The sequence below is a fragment of the Panthera uncia genome, assembly GCF_023721935.1.
Source record: "Panthera uncia isolate 11264 chromosome B3 unlocalized genomic scaffold, Puncia_PCG_1.0 HiC_scaffold_1, whole genome shotgun sequence".
NCBI classification, from domain to species: Eukaryota; Metazoa; Chordata; class Mammalia; order Carnivora; family Felidae; genus Panthera; species Panthera uncia.
Window position 1 is genome coordinate 78,066,728 of NW_026057582.1, and position 18,164 is coordinate 78,084,891.

The 18,164-nt window shown below is 35.6% G+C and overlaps 1 protein-coding gene across 3 annotated transcripts in view; it reads right to left on the bottom strand.

Moving 5' to 3' along the window:
• Positions 1-222: 222 nt before the first annotated feature.
• The window catches only part of DPH6 (diphthamine biosynthesis 6), a 343,777-nt gene continuing 325,835 nt past the window's right edge, over positions 223-18,164 (bottom strand). For all 3 annotated transcript variants that reach the window (XM_049613292.1, XM_049613294.1, XM_049613293.1), the window contains 3 exons: positions 15,496-15,590; positions 9,058-9,145; positions 223-7,411 (listed from right to left, as the gene is read on the bottom strand). In XM_049613292.1, coding sequence (XP_049469249.1) covers positions 7,358-7,411; positions 9,058-9,145; positions 15,496-15,590 — 237 coding nt within the window. In that variant the 3' untranslated portion in view covers positions 223-7,357. The remainder of the gene's footprint in view (positions 7,412-9,057; positions 9,146-15,495; positions 15,591-18,164) is intronic.

An 18,164-nucleotide genomic window follows, 5' to 3' on the forward strand; every position in this document is an offset into this window, starting at 1 on the left:
TTTGCCTATTCCTTGAGGAAACAAATTGCAGTGAAGTGGACAAACCATAAATGTACCATCAATGAATTTGACAAATGCCATTACTGTCATCCTGGAAGTGCCCTTGCTTTTATGTCTAAAGGATATTTTTGCTGGGTACAGAATTCTAGGATGACAGTTATTTTCATCTAGTATTACAAAAGATATGATTCCATTGTTTGGGTTTCTCCTTTTTTTCTTTTTTTCTGTTTAAAAGCTAGATTTTATTCTAATAGTCTGAGAGTAGCCTGTTTTGAAGACACTTTAACTGTTTTTAATTTCTTTGCATTTGTTTTTAGCAATTTCATCAGCATATGCCTATAGAATTCTATTTTATTCAGCTTGGGTTTCATTAAGACCTCTTGAATCTGTACCTTGGTGTGTTTCATCAACTTTGGAAAGTTCTCAGTCATTATCTTTTGAAATATTGAATCTTTCCCATTATCCCTCTCCTTTCTTTCTGACACCAGTTATATGTATTCTAGACCACTTCGTTGTTTCTACTTCTCCTAACCTCTAATGTGTGCTTTCTATCTTTGTTTTTCTACATGCTTCATTCTTAATATTTTCTTTTCACCTATTTTCCAATTCACTGAATCACTCTTTGGCTATACCTATAGATGTTTCACAAGACCCTCTCCCCTTCCCGACCTTAACCCAAACAGTCATAGCTCACCACCACTCTCTGCCATATGACCAAAACTTCTGGTCTTATTACTCTGAATCTGGGTTTAAGTCTATCACCATGGAAGCCCAGGATTCTCAGACTATGCTTATTCCATAAAATTGAATCCCCATTTCTTTGGGCAGTGAGGAAACTTTCCCACCATTTTCTTTAGTTTATATATTTATTTGTCTCACTCCATAGGATCCATAGGCTATCCATAGGATAATAGCTTCAGGAAAGAAATGATTTTTGGGTGTTCAGTTCACTATTGCATCCCTACTATATGAACAGTGCTAGGTATATAGATGTAAACACTCAATAAATATGTGTTAAACAAACGAACAGTATTCCACTTTTCTTTTATTTCTTTTAATACTTTCCCCACTTCTCTTTTATAAGAAATCAACAAAGTGAAACTTTATAAAAAATATCAGAAACTTTATTTTAAAAATAACAACAACAACAAGCCACATAGGAGAGCATAACAACTAAACACTAGGAAATAATATATAGTCAACTAGAGTTTAAAAGCAGAGAAGAAAATTGATTGGTTATTTTATATTACCTTCCCCCAAACTGATAGGTCCACCACGGATTTTGGAATGAAAAATACTCTTCCGCTGTCCAATTTGATTCTTGACTTGTCGACACAGTGGTATATTATTGCTAGTATTGAAATTCATGCATTTGGGACAGAAATGAGTCAAGTAGTTCTCTAAATTTGAGTGAATCTGATGCTTGATTACTCTGCTCCAATGACCTTTTGTAGCAATAGTGACTTACTGGTACCCAAAGCCAAAATCTCTCTGAATCTCAAGTTATGTCATTGAAGTTTATAGAATTAGGTTTTAAAGCTTCTGAAATGCCTTGTTTCCCCTTACCAAATCATTTTCCTCCTCTTTAGCTTGAGGACAAAGATGCGGAAGTAGGAAAGATGGGGTAGGAAAGCTGTACTGAACCAAATGTTGGTGAATAAAAATCATCATTTATCTTCCTTTTTTTGTCCCTTCTGTAAGGAAATATTTTTGAGGTGGCATAGAACAGTGGCAGCATACCTCTATGGATAGGATCTTCCAGTTTATACACGTTGCTATGAGTGGTGAGAGCAAATTTTCATGCATAACAAACTCAAGAGGCCTTCCATCTGAATGCTTTCAGTCTCTTTTATACATATACTTTTCCCCGGCAATCTCTAAGTAGACTTTAGTATAGGATCAACTAGATTTCATCCCACATTGTGGGTACCATTTTCACTTGAGTTCCATGGAAAGTTTTAAAGGGCACTAATATGTCTCTTTCTACTTAGACTACTAAATAATGTTGCAGAATCACATTTAAATATTTATTTAGCACTAAAACTCACTACACCATCTCCACCCTGCCCCTTGAAGTTAATTTTCTTAATCAAATACTTAAAATGTACAAGTATATGCTCATTATAAGATGTCACCAATTACAGATATGTAAGTATTAAGCTTTTCTATTTTCTCTCTTCATGCCCCTTTCCCCCAAAGAAACCAATATTATCACTCTGGTTATTATATGCCCATCCCTATTCTCCTTATTCAAATATAAATAAATACATAAGCTCCTTGCCTCCACCAATATTTTTCAGAAAAACAGGATCAAATCCTACACATCACTCTAGATGGACTAGAAATCTGTCACGGTAATCATGATTCCCAGAATAGCTTCATTTTGAAGTTAGAATTAAAATTACTCTGTAATTTGTCCTTATTTATAGTGAATTCCATAGGGGCCTAAGAGATTTTTTAAACAGAGTAGGTGTCCATAGGTATTTGTTAGATTGAAGCAAAAAATAAAAGGAGATAGCTTAATGTTATAAAGTTTTTCAAGATATTTGATGATAGTTTGAAATAAAGCAAAATAAAGTGAAAGAGCCAAGAATGGACTATGAGACTATGGTATATTTAAAAGTTATAACTTCCACGAATGTGGGCCTTTACAATTATGTAAAATATATAATTGTCCCATGAGATTATTTCAAAAATCAAAATTAAGTACTAAGTAATAGTAGAGTCCATTAATAAAACTGGGGCTAAATTTCTGTGAACCTGTTTCTTTAAATATGCAGTGGCTTTGCCAACAATTAATTTGAAATATTATTTCCCATAAAGCTGTTTGGAAAATCTAAAACAACTATATAAGGAAGAAAAAGCTTGTAATGGTGAAAAGTAAAAGTCTTGATTCTTCTGTTAAAGGTTATGCATTTTAATATGATCTTTTGGCTGATTTATGTAAAGCTTTGTATTTTTCATTTTCTCAAGGCTGCCACTGTAGTGATGTATGGTACATTTTAGCATCAAGTTTGCCATAAGCAATAAAGCCTGGGCCCCAAAGAAATTTTAATATATTTCCCCATTTTTTAACCTGGAGCTTTCCATTATTCAGTTATTTTGTTTAAGATCCCCTGTTTAGTTGATATAAGTTTTATATTCACATAAATAACTTCACAATTTTAACTTAAAGATAAAATTTAAATAGATTAATTATTTGATAGAGAAGTTTAAGGGTCATCATATGTAAAGTGAAAATCTTAGTGATAATTTAAATTTTACACTGACAATCTGTCTAAAGGTTGTATTTTTATATTCTAGTCTGTTTGGAGCATTTTTTCTCTAACAACAAGATAAAAGAAAAATAAACAAGAAATTGACTTTCATTAAATGGTATGCAACAGGAAAAGGAAGCACATGTCTATAAAATTCTGTAAGAAGAAAAAATGAAGAAAATAACAATTATAAATTCAAAGATCTTATTCCAGAACGAATAGTTGTTACAGAGAGTATAAAGATAAAAAGGGAATAGTCCTCAAGAAATTTATGACCTAGTGTTAATAACAAGTGCTTAAACATTATAAGATATAGCTGATTATTTGTCACAAGAAAGGAAGAAACGAAGTGTTAGGGCAGACAGTTCATCAGGTGGGGCCATGAATGTTTGAGCTCAAGCTCAATCTGCCAGGAATATCATGGGTAGGATATAAACAGTTAAAGAAAGTGAAGAAGAAAGGAAGACAAATAAGATAGAAAAAGCAAAGGCAAGAGAGGAGAGAAGCATAAGGCACAGTAAGAGAGTATCCATCTAATGACTCCATACTACTGGAGTAAAGGATACACGTAGGGGGGTCCCGAGAGTAAGACTGAGAAAGGACGTTATGGTTAACATGTTGGACAGTCTTCAATTCGTGGCTAAATATCTTTTTTACTTAGAAAAAAATGTAGCTGTATTACACATTTTTGTGCACAGAAACAAAATCTAGGAAGAAAAAATCAAGATGGCAGTGGGACAGAATTTGGGGATAATGAAAGCAAGGAGTCCACTTAAGGAAGCTTTATGTTCTCCAAGAGTTTAGGCAAGATACTACTTTCACTAGAGAGATGGGCATGGAGATGGAATGGTGTAAAAGATAAATTAGACTAGCATGTAAAGAACTAGATAACCAACTTAATGTCATGCTAAAAGAGAGAGAGCTGTAAGAAATGATGCCAGTATTCTTCTCCTGAGTTATTAGGGGGGAAAAGTTGTGTTAAATAATAAAAATAAGGAGAAAGTACATTTGGAGAGGACAATGAGTTCAAGGTTTGTACACAACGAACTTGACAAATACTGAATAGAGTCACATCCAGCAGCCAGTCAGAAATAAGGATCTAGAGTTAAGGAGAAAGAGTAGTTATCAGCAGAAAGATCAGAAAAAGAGTGACTTGAGAATCATCTGCATAAAGCTGAAAAGTAGACTGTGGGAGAAGATGAAATCCCAGAGACAGAAAATATGAAAAAATTAAAAAAATGTAGCCATAAAAGGAACTGGGGAGTATATACTTGTTGAAGGTAAGAAACAGAGAAACTACTGAAGGAAACAGAAGAAATCTTGAGCGAGTACAAGTCAGAATGGTACAGGGACATGTAACCATTAGAGGGGAATTTTTCAAGGAGGTGGTGGCCAATATTATCAAGGAACAGGATTAATTAAAGATTATGAAGATTGAGAAAAGACCAAGAGCACTTCATCAAAGTAACCGAGGTCAAGCTAGATTGCAAATGTTATAGAGTGAATGGAAATTAAAAGAATTTAGGGAACGGATATAGATTTTCAGAGTGGTATTCAAGGTACTACCTTCTAGATCTATTATTTGGGGTGGAGGTTTAATTAATTTACTCTGAATTTGTAATAGCAATGTGATTTTGATAAAACATGTGAGAAAGTATCTATATTTTTGCCCTCTAGCATTTATTTACCTTCCTTTTGGAAATCATACTTCGTTTTCCCTCTAGAATCCCCTTCTCTACTACTTGGGTGAGTTCAGGAGTAAAGCTGGTGACTAAAACAATGTGATAACACCACACATCTATTAGAATGGCAAAAGTCCAAAATATTGATAACACTAAATGCTGATGAGGATGCTGAGCAACAAGAATTCTCATTCATTGCTGGTGGGAATATAAAATCATGTAGCCACACTCGATGACAGTTTGGTAGTTTCTTATAAAAACTAAACACAGCCTTAACCATATGATCCAGCAATCACACTCCTTGGTATTTACCCAAGGGAGTTGAGAACAAAAACTGGCACATAGACATTTACAGCAGATTTACTCATAATTGCCAAAATTCAGAAGCAACAAAGATGTCCTTTGGTAGGTGAATTGAATGATAAGTAAACTGTGGTACATCCAGACAACGGACTGTTACTCAGCACTTAAAAACTAATGAAAAGACATGGAGGAAGCTTAAATGCATATTCCTAGGTGAAAAAAGCCAAACTGAAAAGACTACATATTGTATGACTACAACTATGTGACATTCTGGAAAAGATAAAACTATAGAGACAGTGACAAGATTAGTAGTTACCAGGGGTTAAAGGGAAAGCAAGGATGAACAGGCAGAGCACTGAGGATTTCTGGGGCAGTGACACTATTTTGTATGATACTATAATAGTGGATACATGTCACTATACATTTGTTCGAATCCATAGAATGTACATCATTAAGAGTAAACCATAATATAAAGTATATACTTTGGGTGATAATGATGTGTCAGTGTGAGTTACATTGTTACACTGACTGTAACAAATGTACCACTCTGATGCCTGATGTTGATAGTGGGAAAGGCTGCGCATGAGTGGGAACTCTGTTCCAGATATTCAATTTTGCTGTGAACCAAAAACTGTTGTAAAAAATTAAGTCTGTTCAAAGTAAACTCGTCTAATGTCAGCAAAGATAATACCAAAAAATTACGTTAATAATTTGGCTATTATAGATAATGCTGCTATAAACACTAGGGTGCATATATCCCTTTGAATTAGTATTTTTGTATTCTTTGGGTAAATGCCTAGTAGTGCAAGCTGGATCATAGGGTAGAGGCATAGGGTGGTGCTATCTTTAAGTTTTTAAGGAACCTCCATAGTGTTTTCCAGAGTGGCCATGCCAGTTTGCATTCCCATCAACAGTTTAAGCGGGTTCCCCTTTCTCTGCATCCTTCCCAACACCTGATGTTTCTTGTGCTAATTTTAGTCATTCTGATAAGTATGAGGTGGTATCTCATTGTGGTTTTGATCTGTATTTCCCTGACGATGAGTGATGTTGAGCATTTTTTTCATGTGTCTGTTGGCTATCTGTATGCCTTCTTTGGAAAAAATGTTTATTCATGTCTTCAGCCCATTTTCTACTTAGATTATTCATTTCCGGGGTGTTGAGTTTTGTAAGTTCTTTATATATTTTGGATACTAACCTTTTATCACATACGTCATCTGTAAATATCTTCTCCCATTCTGTAGTTTGTCTTTTAGTTTTGTTCGTTGTTTCCTTTGCTGTGTAGAAGCTTTTTATTTTGATGAAGTCCAGTAGTTTATTTTTGCTTTTGATTCCCTTGCTTCAGGAGATATATCTAGAAAGAAGTTGCTAGAGCCGATGTCAAAGAGGTTACTGCCTGTGCTTTCTTGTCTAGGATTTTTATGGTTTCAGGTCTCACATTTAGGTCTTTAATCTGTTCTGAATTTATTTTCGTGTATGGTGTAAGAAAGTGGTCCAGTTTAATTCCTTTGAAAGTTGCTGTCCAGTTTTCCCAACACCATTTGTTGAAGAGACTTTTTCCTTTTGGATATAAAAATTGTGTTTTTTAATGTTACAAAATAACAAGTAAGAGTTAATGATATTCTTCGTGATTGTCCAATAATGTTGAGAAAATGAATACTGTATCAAAACAAAAATGACAAATCATGTTGGAGACATCCAGTAGAATAAACTTGATTGGCTAAATAAAGTGACTGCCTTTTCATCCTGATTTTCAAATGCTCTGCATCATTATATAATTGGAGGAGATGAGAGCAGGGAAGAGAGAAAGGGGAAAATAAACCAGCGTGATGAAAGCAAAGAAATGTTACAGAAATGAGAGTTGAAGATGAAATAAAGGGGAAAAAGGGCACACATCAGACAGAGGTCATGAACAGGACATGGTAACAAAAGTCATAGAAAGTGAATCCTGAAGAAATTGCCAATAAGAATGAACAAGGCTTTCACATTTCCCCAACTAATCAATGTTTCTATTAGAATAAAAAAATGTAAAGAAAGAGCTGGATATAGTAATTGAGAAAATACTACATAATTTTTTCCATAAACGGCAGTTTAGTAAGCAATGTCCAAAAATGCTTTTTAAGAATTATGTATATAATTAGATGTTCTGTAGTTGTCAGGCAATGGGGACACCTAAAAAAAAGAAGAAGGAAAACTCACCATATTTATTCATATTTATCCCACCTTAAAGAAATCACATTCTTTTTTTCAAGAGGGCAAATGGACTGTGAAAACCAATGAAATACTAAAACAACAAATGAATAAGGAGCTATTTAGGTAAAGCCGAACATACAATGAGTGATGTCTAAACAAGAATTCGGTGGTTTTTATTTTCTGTGCATTGCACGTGGCAGCAATAGTAGCAGAGAACTAGAAGGTAAGAGGTTCCTTTCATTGGATATGAAGGAGGTTTGGATAGTACGGCTTCATTTTCTTGAGGATTAACAGCTTTTGGGGAAAAGATCACCAGTAATCATCTAGCTTAATTCAGTGACTTACTTTCAATCCTGTCAACCCTAATTTTTCTGGACACTACTAATTATTTTCTCACTTTGGAAACTCATTCTAAGATTTCTGGAGTTACCATTCTTTTCCTTCCTTTGCCAATCCTCATTAAACCCTTTTGATTCTTCAGATTCCCTGTCATATATATAACTTGGGTGTGCCTCAAGACTTGGTGACAGAACATGAAACATGCAGAAAACTTTTTCTGATCCTTTACATCTCAAGGAATCGACCTTAAAAATTTTGTTTTTATGTTTACTCATTTTTGAAAGACAGGGAGAGACAGAGCACAAACAGGGGTGGGGCGGAGAGAGAGGGGGACACAGAATATGAAGCAGGTTCCAGGCTCTGAGCTGTCAGCACAGAGCCCGACGTGGGGCTCAAACTCACAAATCGCGAGATCATGACCTGAGCTGAAGTTGGACTCTCAACCAACTGAGTCACCAAGCTCCTCTCAAGGAATGGACCTTTTAGTCAAAGGATGCAAACCAGATCTTTACCTATTCCAAATACATCTTTAAATTGACATTCTGCTGTATCTTGACAATCAAGGTATTTAAAATAAAACCCTTTATCACACTTCTGCCTCACTTTCCATGTTTCACTTGTACTTCTGTTCTCGTGGATAGTTTTGGAAAATCTCTTGTTTCTTTTTTTCCTCCACTCTTTTTTTAAAATTTTTTTTAATGTTTTATTTATTTTGAGAGAGAGAACAAGAGAGCGAGGGAGCACAAGTGGGGGAGGGGCAGAGAGAGAGGGAGACAGAATCTGAAACAGGCTCCAGGCTCTGAGTTGTCAGCACAGAGCCTGACGCGGGGCTTGAACTCACTGACTGTGAGATCATGACCTGAGCCTAACCAACTGAGCCACCCAGGCACCCCCTTTTCCTCCAATCTTAAACTTCATGTAATGAAGCTCCAATTCTTCCTCAAACCTTTCCTCTCAGGCATATGTACAATAAACTAATTTTTATTTTACTAGATGATTTAATATTTGATTATATAATATCCTGTCCTCTCACTACTTCATGTATATAGGAGTCCCTTTTGAAGTGAATTACAAACTCTTCGGAAATGTAATTTATTTTGCATCATATAGAGTTCTCACAACTAAAAACATTTGCAAAGTTCTTCACTAAGGATATGAAAAAAAACCCCAATGCTTTCTTTTTAACCCTTTTAGCTATTGTTATAGAATTATATATACAGAGCCAGTGCATGTATCTCAACTTTCTATTGAAATCACTGTTGAGTCTGAATCTTAGATTTACTTGCCTTGTCCTCCAAGTGCAATTCCAAAAAGCGTAGATAACCAACAGGTGCAAATGCATCAGCTGAATGTATGACCACTTCTGATGCATCCCTAAAACACAAAAATTTTATAATGCATTTACTTACTACATAAATTATGGCAAATTGTTCTCTGCTAGTGTCTAGAAGAGACCAAAAATCCCCCTTTTGTATTTATTTCCACTGGTGAACAATATGTAGTGATTAACTACATATTAATAGTCCAATTTTTAATTGGGAAAAGGATTGGGGAAATGAAATTTCCAGGAAAAAGTAACGAAGCTTTTTGTCTTCATAACGACACACAGTTCAACTTTCAGGTTCACTCAAAGCTCTCTGAGCACTTTTGAGACTTAAAATTCCTATTCAATTTCATTTTCACAAATTTGCTTGGTAGGGGCTAACCATTAAACAATAGCGCTTTATCTTCATTATTCCTTTCATTTTCAAGAGGTAATTCATTCAGTGTTTCACACAAAATCTCAATTATCCTTCACAAAAGCAGTGCTGGTGATGGTTTTAAGCTCTAGGTGAACTCTTCACACTGCAATATCGTTGCTATTAAAATTGATTGTCTGACATAGTAATTACCACATTCAGGTAAAATGATATGAACTGCTTGCTGGCACCATATGGATACATGTAAATTAACTCAACTTTTATCAAAGATACCCTGTAAAGCACATATGAATAACTAAGATGTGTGAAGTTCTAATAACTAATTATTTTTTATTGTTGTTTATTAAGAAAGCAATAGTGTTTTGCATTTCAACCGAAATTTTAAAAATAGAAATTCCCCCATATCTCTTTAATGCCTTGGGAGCTAGTTCCATTGTTTATATTACTACATTGTTAGCATTTTAACCTTTGTAGGATAGCAAGATAAATTGTTACTTTATTTGACTTTGCCACTAATGTAAGTTATTTTTGAGTCAACTTTCGTAATGTAAAGTTATTTAATGGCAATAAAAGGAACCTCAAAATACTTGGCTCCAAAATATTAAATTTTCATGGACAAAATCTGTTTACTTTCCCCTTTGAAAGATCAGAGATAGAAAAAAAAAATGTTTGATGATTAAAAAAGTCAACTACCATTCATGAACTTTTAATATCAAATATGCCTCTTGTTAGTGCTTAGGAAAAATAACATTAAAAAAGGCTTCTGTGACATTACAAGGAAAGCAACTTCTAGTATAAAAGAAACAGAATTATTAAAGAGTCAGGATCTTGACAGAAAGGTATAACTGCCTTCACAGGCTACATCAACCAAAAGATGTCTCAGGTATAATGAGGAGGAGGAGCAAGACAAAGTAAAGAGGGCCTCACGATTTCTCCCACGTGCCCCTCTGGCTTGTTAGCCCTAATCCTATTTCTCCTACTTAGTCCAGAGTTGCTTGTTCTGATCCTATCTTGGCTCAGCAATCAGATTCCGATTCCAGTTCCTATGTACAGTCTCACTCTTACATTAAATTTCAATCTCCCTGTTCCTGATCTCAGCCGTGGATACAGACCCTGAGCCTTGATTATGCCTCATCTAGACAGCTTGGTCTTGATATTCTTGACAATGGAGTACACCAAAACTCTAATTAACCCAGAACCAATGCTATGTCAGCAGAAAGGGTGTCAGCAACTCCCTTGTCATGCCAGTATTCTCCACTAGAAACAGAAGGTTGAGGGGCACCTGGGTGGCTCAGTCGGTTGGGCGTCCGACTTTGGCTCAGGTCATGATCTCATGGTTCATGGGTTCGAGCCCCGCGTCGGCCTCTGTGCTGACAGCTCAGAGCCTGGAGCCTCCTTCGAATTCTGTGTCTCCCTCTCTCTCTGCCCCTCCCCCGCTCAAGCTCTGTCTCTGCGTCTCTCAAAAGTAAATAAACATTAAAAAAATTTTTTTAAAAAGAGACAGAAGGTTGACAGCAAATAGCTCATTTAATAAATGTAATTACTGCATTCTGAATAAAGATCGTTACTCAGAGAAAACACAGATATTCTAAGCGCTAAATAAAGAAGAATATGATTTTTATGGATTCTATTAAACCCATAATCTCTAATTGACTAACATCAATTCATTCACTTATACAATAAGCCAGCCAACTGGAAGAGACTAGATCTCAAATGAACAGTGTTTAATGCTACCATTTCTCTTCTTTACCCTTTTGGAATATCCTCAGAGTTACCCAGGAAATTAAGACCAACTGTGCCACAGCAAAAATGTTTTCCAGTTGGCTACTTTCCTGTCCTTTCCCTATTAATACAAAGAGTCTGGGCACTATCTCTTATACAAGTGGGGCTTCTCTGCAGCCAAGGGGGCTAGCCCATGTTCCCTTTCACTGTGGCATTAGACTTACCCCTATTTACAACTTCAAAAGGATAGGTGAGTCAGGCCAGGCTCCCAAGGTGTGAGGTCAGGCCCTATCCCCTCACTTCAAAACAAAAAACCCTGACATTATCTCTTGAGACACAGCCATGGTCTTTGTTCCTACCCTTCTTCTAAAAAGACAACTGTAAACAGACCCTCTGTGGATTCACACTTATCCTCATAGACATGTCCAGTATCATTTCTGCAAAGCCTTCCCTAGTTTTCTCCTTTATGTGCTTTAGTAATGTGTTCACAGACTTTTCATTGCACATCTACTACATTATAATTACGTGTTTGTATGCTTGTCTTCCTTCGTAGAGAGGGAACAGATTTTGATCACCTTTGTCTGACTTACCCCCACCCGACCTCTCTTGGCTCAGTACAGAGTACATTGCCTGGTATTTATCAGACATTTGCTGAATAAATGACTGTATAGTGAAACTTTGTTAAGTATCTTCACACACACTAGTGAGCTCTCACAAACCCACACTAATTTTTCAGTTACCTATCTTCACATGAATACATACTTTTTCATATGTGCATGCTGTATGTATACGTGTGTGTATACACCAATAATAGCATATAGGATCTCTAGCATAATAAAGATAATACTTAATAGGTCTAAAAATTTAAATATAAGGAAAATAGTTCATAAATTTAAGTAAATTCCCAGATTATACAGGATAGACGTCAGAAGGTAGATAAGTGCTTGATTCATCCTTACTGCTAAATGTCACATTATGATGCTCTGTGCTGAATGATGCCTTGAGTGGGTAGAAAATAGGAGTAGGTGGGGAAAATGAGTACAAAGTATTTTAACCATGGAATTTAGTTCTCCCTCTCTCCCTCCTTCTGTCCTTCACATTCTTCCTTCCATCTGTTCACCCATCCATCCATCCATGCATGCATCCATCCCATGTGTAGCAACTTTACATTAGCAGTATAGTAATACCAATACTAATAATTCAAATGGAAAGATGGAGTTGTATCAAATCCTGACATTTACAAAATATGTTCGTTGACAGAAGAAAATCACTTCCATTAAAACAACATTAAGAGTTCAGTTTTTATGTCTGATACACAGATATATATTTCAAAGTAAGAAGTAATAAGTAGGCTCTTTATTTGAGGATCTACAATTGTCTTGCAATTATCCTCCTTTGTTAAAGGCTAGGCTATAATTCTTTTCCTCAAGGCCTTTCCAGAAACAAACAAACAAACAAACAAAACACCCACCTTTATTTTCTGAACTAAAAATCTGTATCTAGAAATGAGTAATCACATTCTAATTGACATGAAAAGTGAATTGTGAAATGTTCTAGCTAGTAAGTTTTAAAATTACTTCCAGACAAAGACTGCTATATGACTTTCCTGTAAGATTTAAAAAATGTTAATTGAGGCAAAATGTATATTATAATAAACTTCCAGAACCACCTCAATTTCTCTAAATTACTTCATTATACAAAAAGGATTCAATCTGTGTTTTTGAAAAAAAAAATCCCTAATAATAATCAAATCATTTTGCAAGTAAAAGTTTATTTTTTCTCCCCTTAGAGGTGGTCTTCTCCTTCTCATCAAAAAAAAATATATATATAAATTGATTTAGACATTTGAAATGAGCTTCCTAATAATCAATTAGTTTTATGCCAACTGTGGCAGGCCACTATTAAATCAAATAGAACAGGATAAATTGTTAAATTTGTCCAAGGAATGAATTCGAAGTTACAAGATCCAGATTTATTTATTTATTTATTTATTTATTTATTTATTTATTTATTTATTTTTGAGAGACAGGGAGAGACAGAGCACAAGTGGGGGAGGTGCAGAGAGAGAATAAGACACAGAATCCGAAGCAGACTCCGGGCTCTGAGCTGTCAGCAGAGCCCGACATGGGGCTCGAACTCACAAACTATGAGATCACTACCTGAGTCAAAGTCGGATGCTTAACTGACTGAGCCACCCAGGTGCCCCTACAAGATCCAGTATTATTAATGGTCAATTGTTAACAAACCGTTACAAGAACTACACTTTTAATTGTATCTCTAAGTCAAATAACTTTAATTTGTCTAACCTGTTATGTTAGGACTTTGGTATGGGTGATTTTCCCACCTCTCCTGTTGCAGGAAGAACTCATCTACAGGGCAGGGCATTAGCTTGCAGAGCTCTGCTCACACAATTCATCTCAATAAATGATTATTCAATTGAACTGAACAGCTCATTTCGGCACGAGAGGTTTTTTTTTTTTTTTTTTTAAACTAGGGGGTTCCATACCTCCCCTGACATCCCTCTCTACGATAGCATGACTAATTTCCCTCATGCTATTGTCTTGGTCAGGCTCAGGTTTCTGTGCCTACAAATGATGTCTACAAAAGATTCAGTGTTTAGGGCTAAAGCACTATAATAAACAGACCTTCTGGTTATGTAGTGTAAAGCAGTACATCTCTTAGAATTCTAAGTTGGTCATAAAGACTTCTAAGACCTCAAGTTGTCAAGTAAACGGGAAAAGTTTGCTTCTTTGGCATTTTTCTCTTACTGTGCTTTGTTTTGTTTTGTTTTTACTAATTTAGTTCGACCCATATTAATAAGCAAATATACTGCAAGTTTCCCATTATACTGTAATTCAACCTACATGCAAATACTCTTCTTGAAAAACCAGATAGTATAGAGTAAGACCTGATGTACACTTCATTCAGGAATCATACCCAAATGAAGAAATATCTCCTACCTATGAACTTATGACTTTTATCCTTTATCATCTTGTATCTTAATTGTGTACAGATGTATCCTCCAGCTAATCTTCAAAGGCAGGACCTATCTTTTATTTTAGTGTTTACTTACTTATTTTGAAAGAGAGAGAGAGGGAGAGCAAAGCATGAGCAGGGGAGGGGCAGAGAGAGGAGAGAGAATCCTAAGCAGGCTCCACACCTGGTGTGGAGCCCGACATCAGACTCCAGCTTATGACAGTGAGATCATGACCTGTGCCAAATCAAGAGTTGGACACTTAACCTGCTGAGCAACCCAGGTGCCCCGCCATCTCTGAACAACAATGATGTGCAGCAGAATGCTCTAGACATAATAGGTACTTGATAAATATTTGCCAAATAAATTATTCTGTTGATGGTTATTAAAGGAAAAGAGTTAGAAGAACATGAAAGAAGAGTGGATGATTATTATATATATGATAATGAAAGTGTCCTGGCCATGTTTCACTAGATAAACGTATCTGTTTAGAAAATTCACCTAGAGTTGTCTTAATTTTCTTAGCTCACTCCTCCGCTCATTATTAATATGTACCAAAAAACCCATCCCTTAGTGGTGAACATGTTGAAGCTGTTCCTCAATACAGGATTCTAATCTTTCATCAAATGAGGCTTCTGAAATCAAGCATAATTCTGCCAATCTTTTCCAAGAATGAGAGCTTAGGAAAAGCAGATAAAGTGTTCTTTTAGCATAGGAGAAGAGTGACATAATTTAGAGTATGGATAACAATGTAAAAAACTGAACAACAACAAAAAAAACAAAGTTCTTGTTTTTCACTGAACTAATTTTAACAATCTTATGCTCACCATAAATAGAATTCATTTAAAAAAAGTTTATATGTAAAAATAACCCCCCAAAATGAAAGAGAAATGTTTAGCATTACTATTCCAAGTTGCTAAAAGCCAAGAAAAAGGAAAAAGAGGATGGAGTTAATGGAACCCACAGGCTACTGATGTGGCAGTTTATCAAATGTAGCTGTAATGAAAGATAAATAATACAGGCAATTCACACTTCATGAAAGGATAAAAGTGTCAGTGTGTAGGTACCAGTTTTACTGCAGGGCATAATCAGCAAGTAAACGAAAGTGCAATGTCTAAAAAGTTTATAGCCTTCTATGAAGGCCTCGTCTTGTCAGGTATTGATTTAGGTATTCAGACGATTTCACTGGTATTAAACAAATTGAGTGTTTGTGAACTTGGAGGACATGTTCTATTTCTCCCAACAAAAGTTGCCTCGAGCTTAATGTTAAGTTGCTTCCATCACTTGAATTTAAGGAAAGTGAAGAAAATGCTGAAATGGTATCTCACACAATTATTTTCTTCTTAAATAGAGGGCAATCCAAAGTGAACGTTTCATACTCTCCGCCTTCTCCACAAACATGGACTCCATACTTCTTAGAAAGCTAAAAAGAGGAAAACAACAACAACAACAAAAACAACAACAAAACTTAAAATTAGATAGCAAAAATTGTCACTTAATAGCATTTTTCCCTAAAAAAAAATACATGTAAGAAACTTTAATTCCAAAATACATCACAAGCTACAGGAAAATAACTTTATATTTCTACTTAAAACATATGTTTAAAGCCATCTGAAAAATGTTATCATAAAGCATAGGAATGTTAGTAATCCCCAAATCCTTGTAAAAAGATGTAAAGGACCAACATTTTATGTATAATGAGAAAACTTAGAGATCATTATAAATGTCAGGAATGACACCAGCTTTAGATTCAAAGAAGGCTAAAGAGGAAAGGTACTGAGTCATTAGATAGTAAATGAGAATATACGCAGCCAAACTGTGCTTGCTTCTTGTCCTTTGACCTATATGTGAATGGGGAAAAATAGGTCATGTTTAGGCCATTTTTCGGAGACACAGAGAAAGCAATCTAAGGCCTTTCCTGTGGCCTGTGAACAGAAAGGAGTCACAGACATGGTTATTATGCTTGAGGCTGTTTTTCGTGAAGTTCCAAGGGTACCAAGAACTAGTGACGTTCCAAAGCTGTAGACAAGCCTTAGGAAGGTCTAACTCCAAGAAATGTTGGGATAGATAGCTTATCATGTTGTCTAATTAATTCTGAAATTAAAAATCAAACAAGCAAGCAAAGAAATAAACAACCTGTGATTTGCATTAAATATAAGCTGTATTATTTAAATAATCCTGATATCAACAGTAAATTAATCTCCCATTGGGCTGATATATGACTGGAATTGATGCTGGGGAACACGCTCACTGGCTGTGTCAGAGAATCTTCCTGCTCTTGTGTAGACGCTTTATGACTGTGATTCCATCCCCTTTGTTCTGAATTTCATAGCTTTCCCTCCTTATAGCCTCCCCTAGTCCAGAGTCCTTACTGCCCAAAGGAAGAGTGACTCCATTGATGTCACTGTTACTGCCAGTGCTGGGACTATGGCCTAAGTCTTCAGTTTTATCTGAATAGTTATGTATTTATTTCTTTGGTTATTTTTGTGGTTGTGCTATAATTCTGAATCCATTACATTTCAAGTCTTGACTATGTGCCCTTAGGGATTCAAGGCATGGGTTTGTGAGAATTCTGTTCTCTCCACGGATCAGCAGTAATGTGAATGACACCGTAAAGCCAAACAGTAAGAAAAGGAGGGAAAGAAAACTGGGTGGCATTTGCTATACGAGCTCACAAGAGCAAAGCAGAAATTTTCACCATGTTGAATCATGAACTAGAGTATCAGCAAGGCAGAATTATGGCAGTGGCCCTTTTGGGAGCAGAAAACAAAAACAGCTTACTTTAGCATATTAAGTCAAATTAAATTAATATCTGCTTTGCAATAAAAATGTAGAAACAAAAATGGGATATGGGTTTCAGCAATGTCTTCTCGTTCTACCAGCTAGGGCCTGTCCTCTTTTTGGCTTATCTCCCTTTCAATGGTCTTCTCATTCCAGCACCTTTCCACCAAGTGAACCTTCAAATCTCACTTTTATGGTCAGTCTTTTTATGTGAGAGTATACATTACCAATTATTAGCTTCCTTTAATTGGAAAATGCTTTATCCAAGCTTTGCATACTTTCTATAATCTACCAGCAAAGAATAGCTGGATTTTTAAATTAAAGTTGGCATTGCTGTTACCCTACTGAAGTAGTTCTATTAGTCTCTAGTAAAAATAATGTAAGTTGCTATGTGAAACCAACATATTATCATTATAAAAAGACCGCCAGTACTAGGAAGTCTAAAATTTGGATGTATCCAGTGATATTTTCATTTCACACACAATATTTCCATAATATTCATGTAATCACTTCTTCAACTAGTATCTATTGAAAAATGATTATTAGGCAGGTCATGCTAGATGAGGAAGATCCAAAAGTAAATTAAGACAATATCCCTGGTGTTTTGAAGCTTATCAAATATCTTACACCTTATATTTCAACACCACAAGATAATGAAACAGTGATGTTTCTTCTATTACTAAACGTACACAATCTCTTCTCCCTTTCTATTATTGATTCATCAGCATGAACACAGATTCTAAGTCAAGAAGTCTGAATAAAGAGCTCACTGGTTTTTATAGCTGATGAACCAAGAAGTAGTCTTGAATATGAATGCTTAGGATGTCTTTTGCAGCCATTCTAAACTCTACTAGTTTCAAGCTCCAATAGACATGAGTCCTCAGAGAAAAATCCAACTGTATCAGCTTACTTTTAGCCAGCTCCAAGGCCCTTTGACGTTGTGAGAGAACTTTCTTAAGAAGCAAAGCCTATGCTAGTCAACCACTCTCTGTAACGAATCTCCTGCGAAGACACAGCATTCTATTAGAAATCAATATCCTTGCAGCACCAAAGCATGATGTATGCCTGTTATAGAAAGGGTCAGTTTAGGGAAGTGGAGAATCCAGATGTGCCCATTACAGAGACATGTTTGTGATACACAATATTCACTTTACTCTTCTAAAACCTGTTAAGTCTGTGTTACTAATATACTGTCCACAGAAAACTGCAGCTTAAT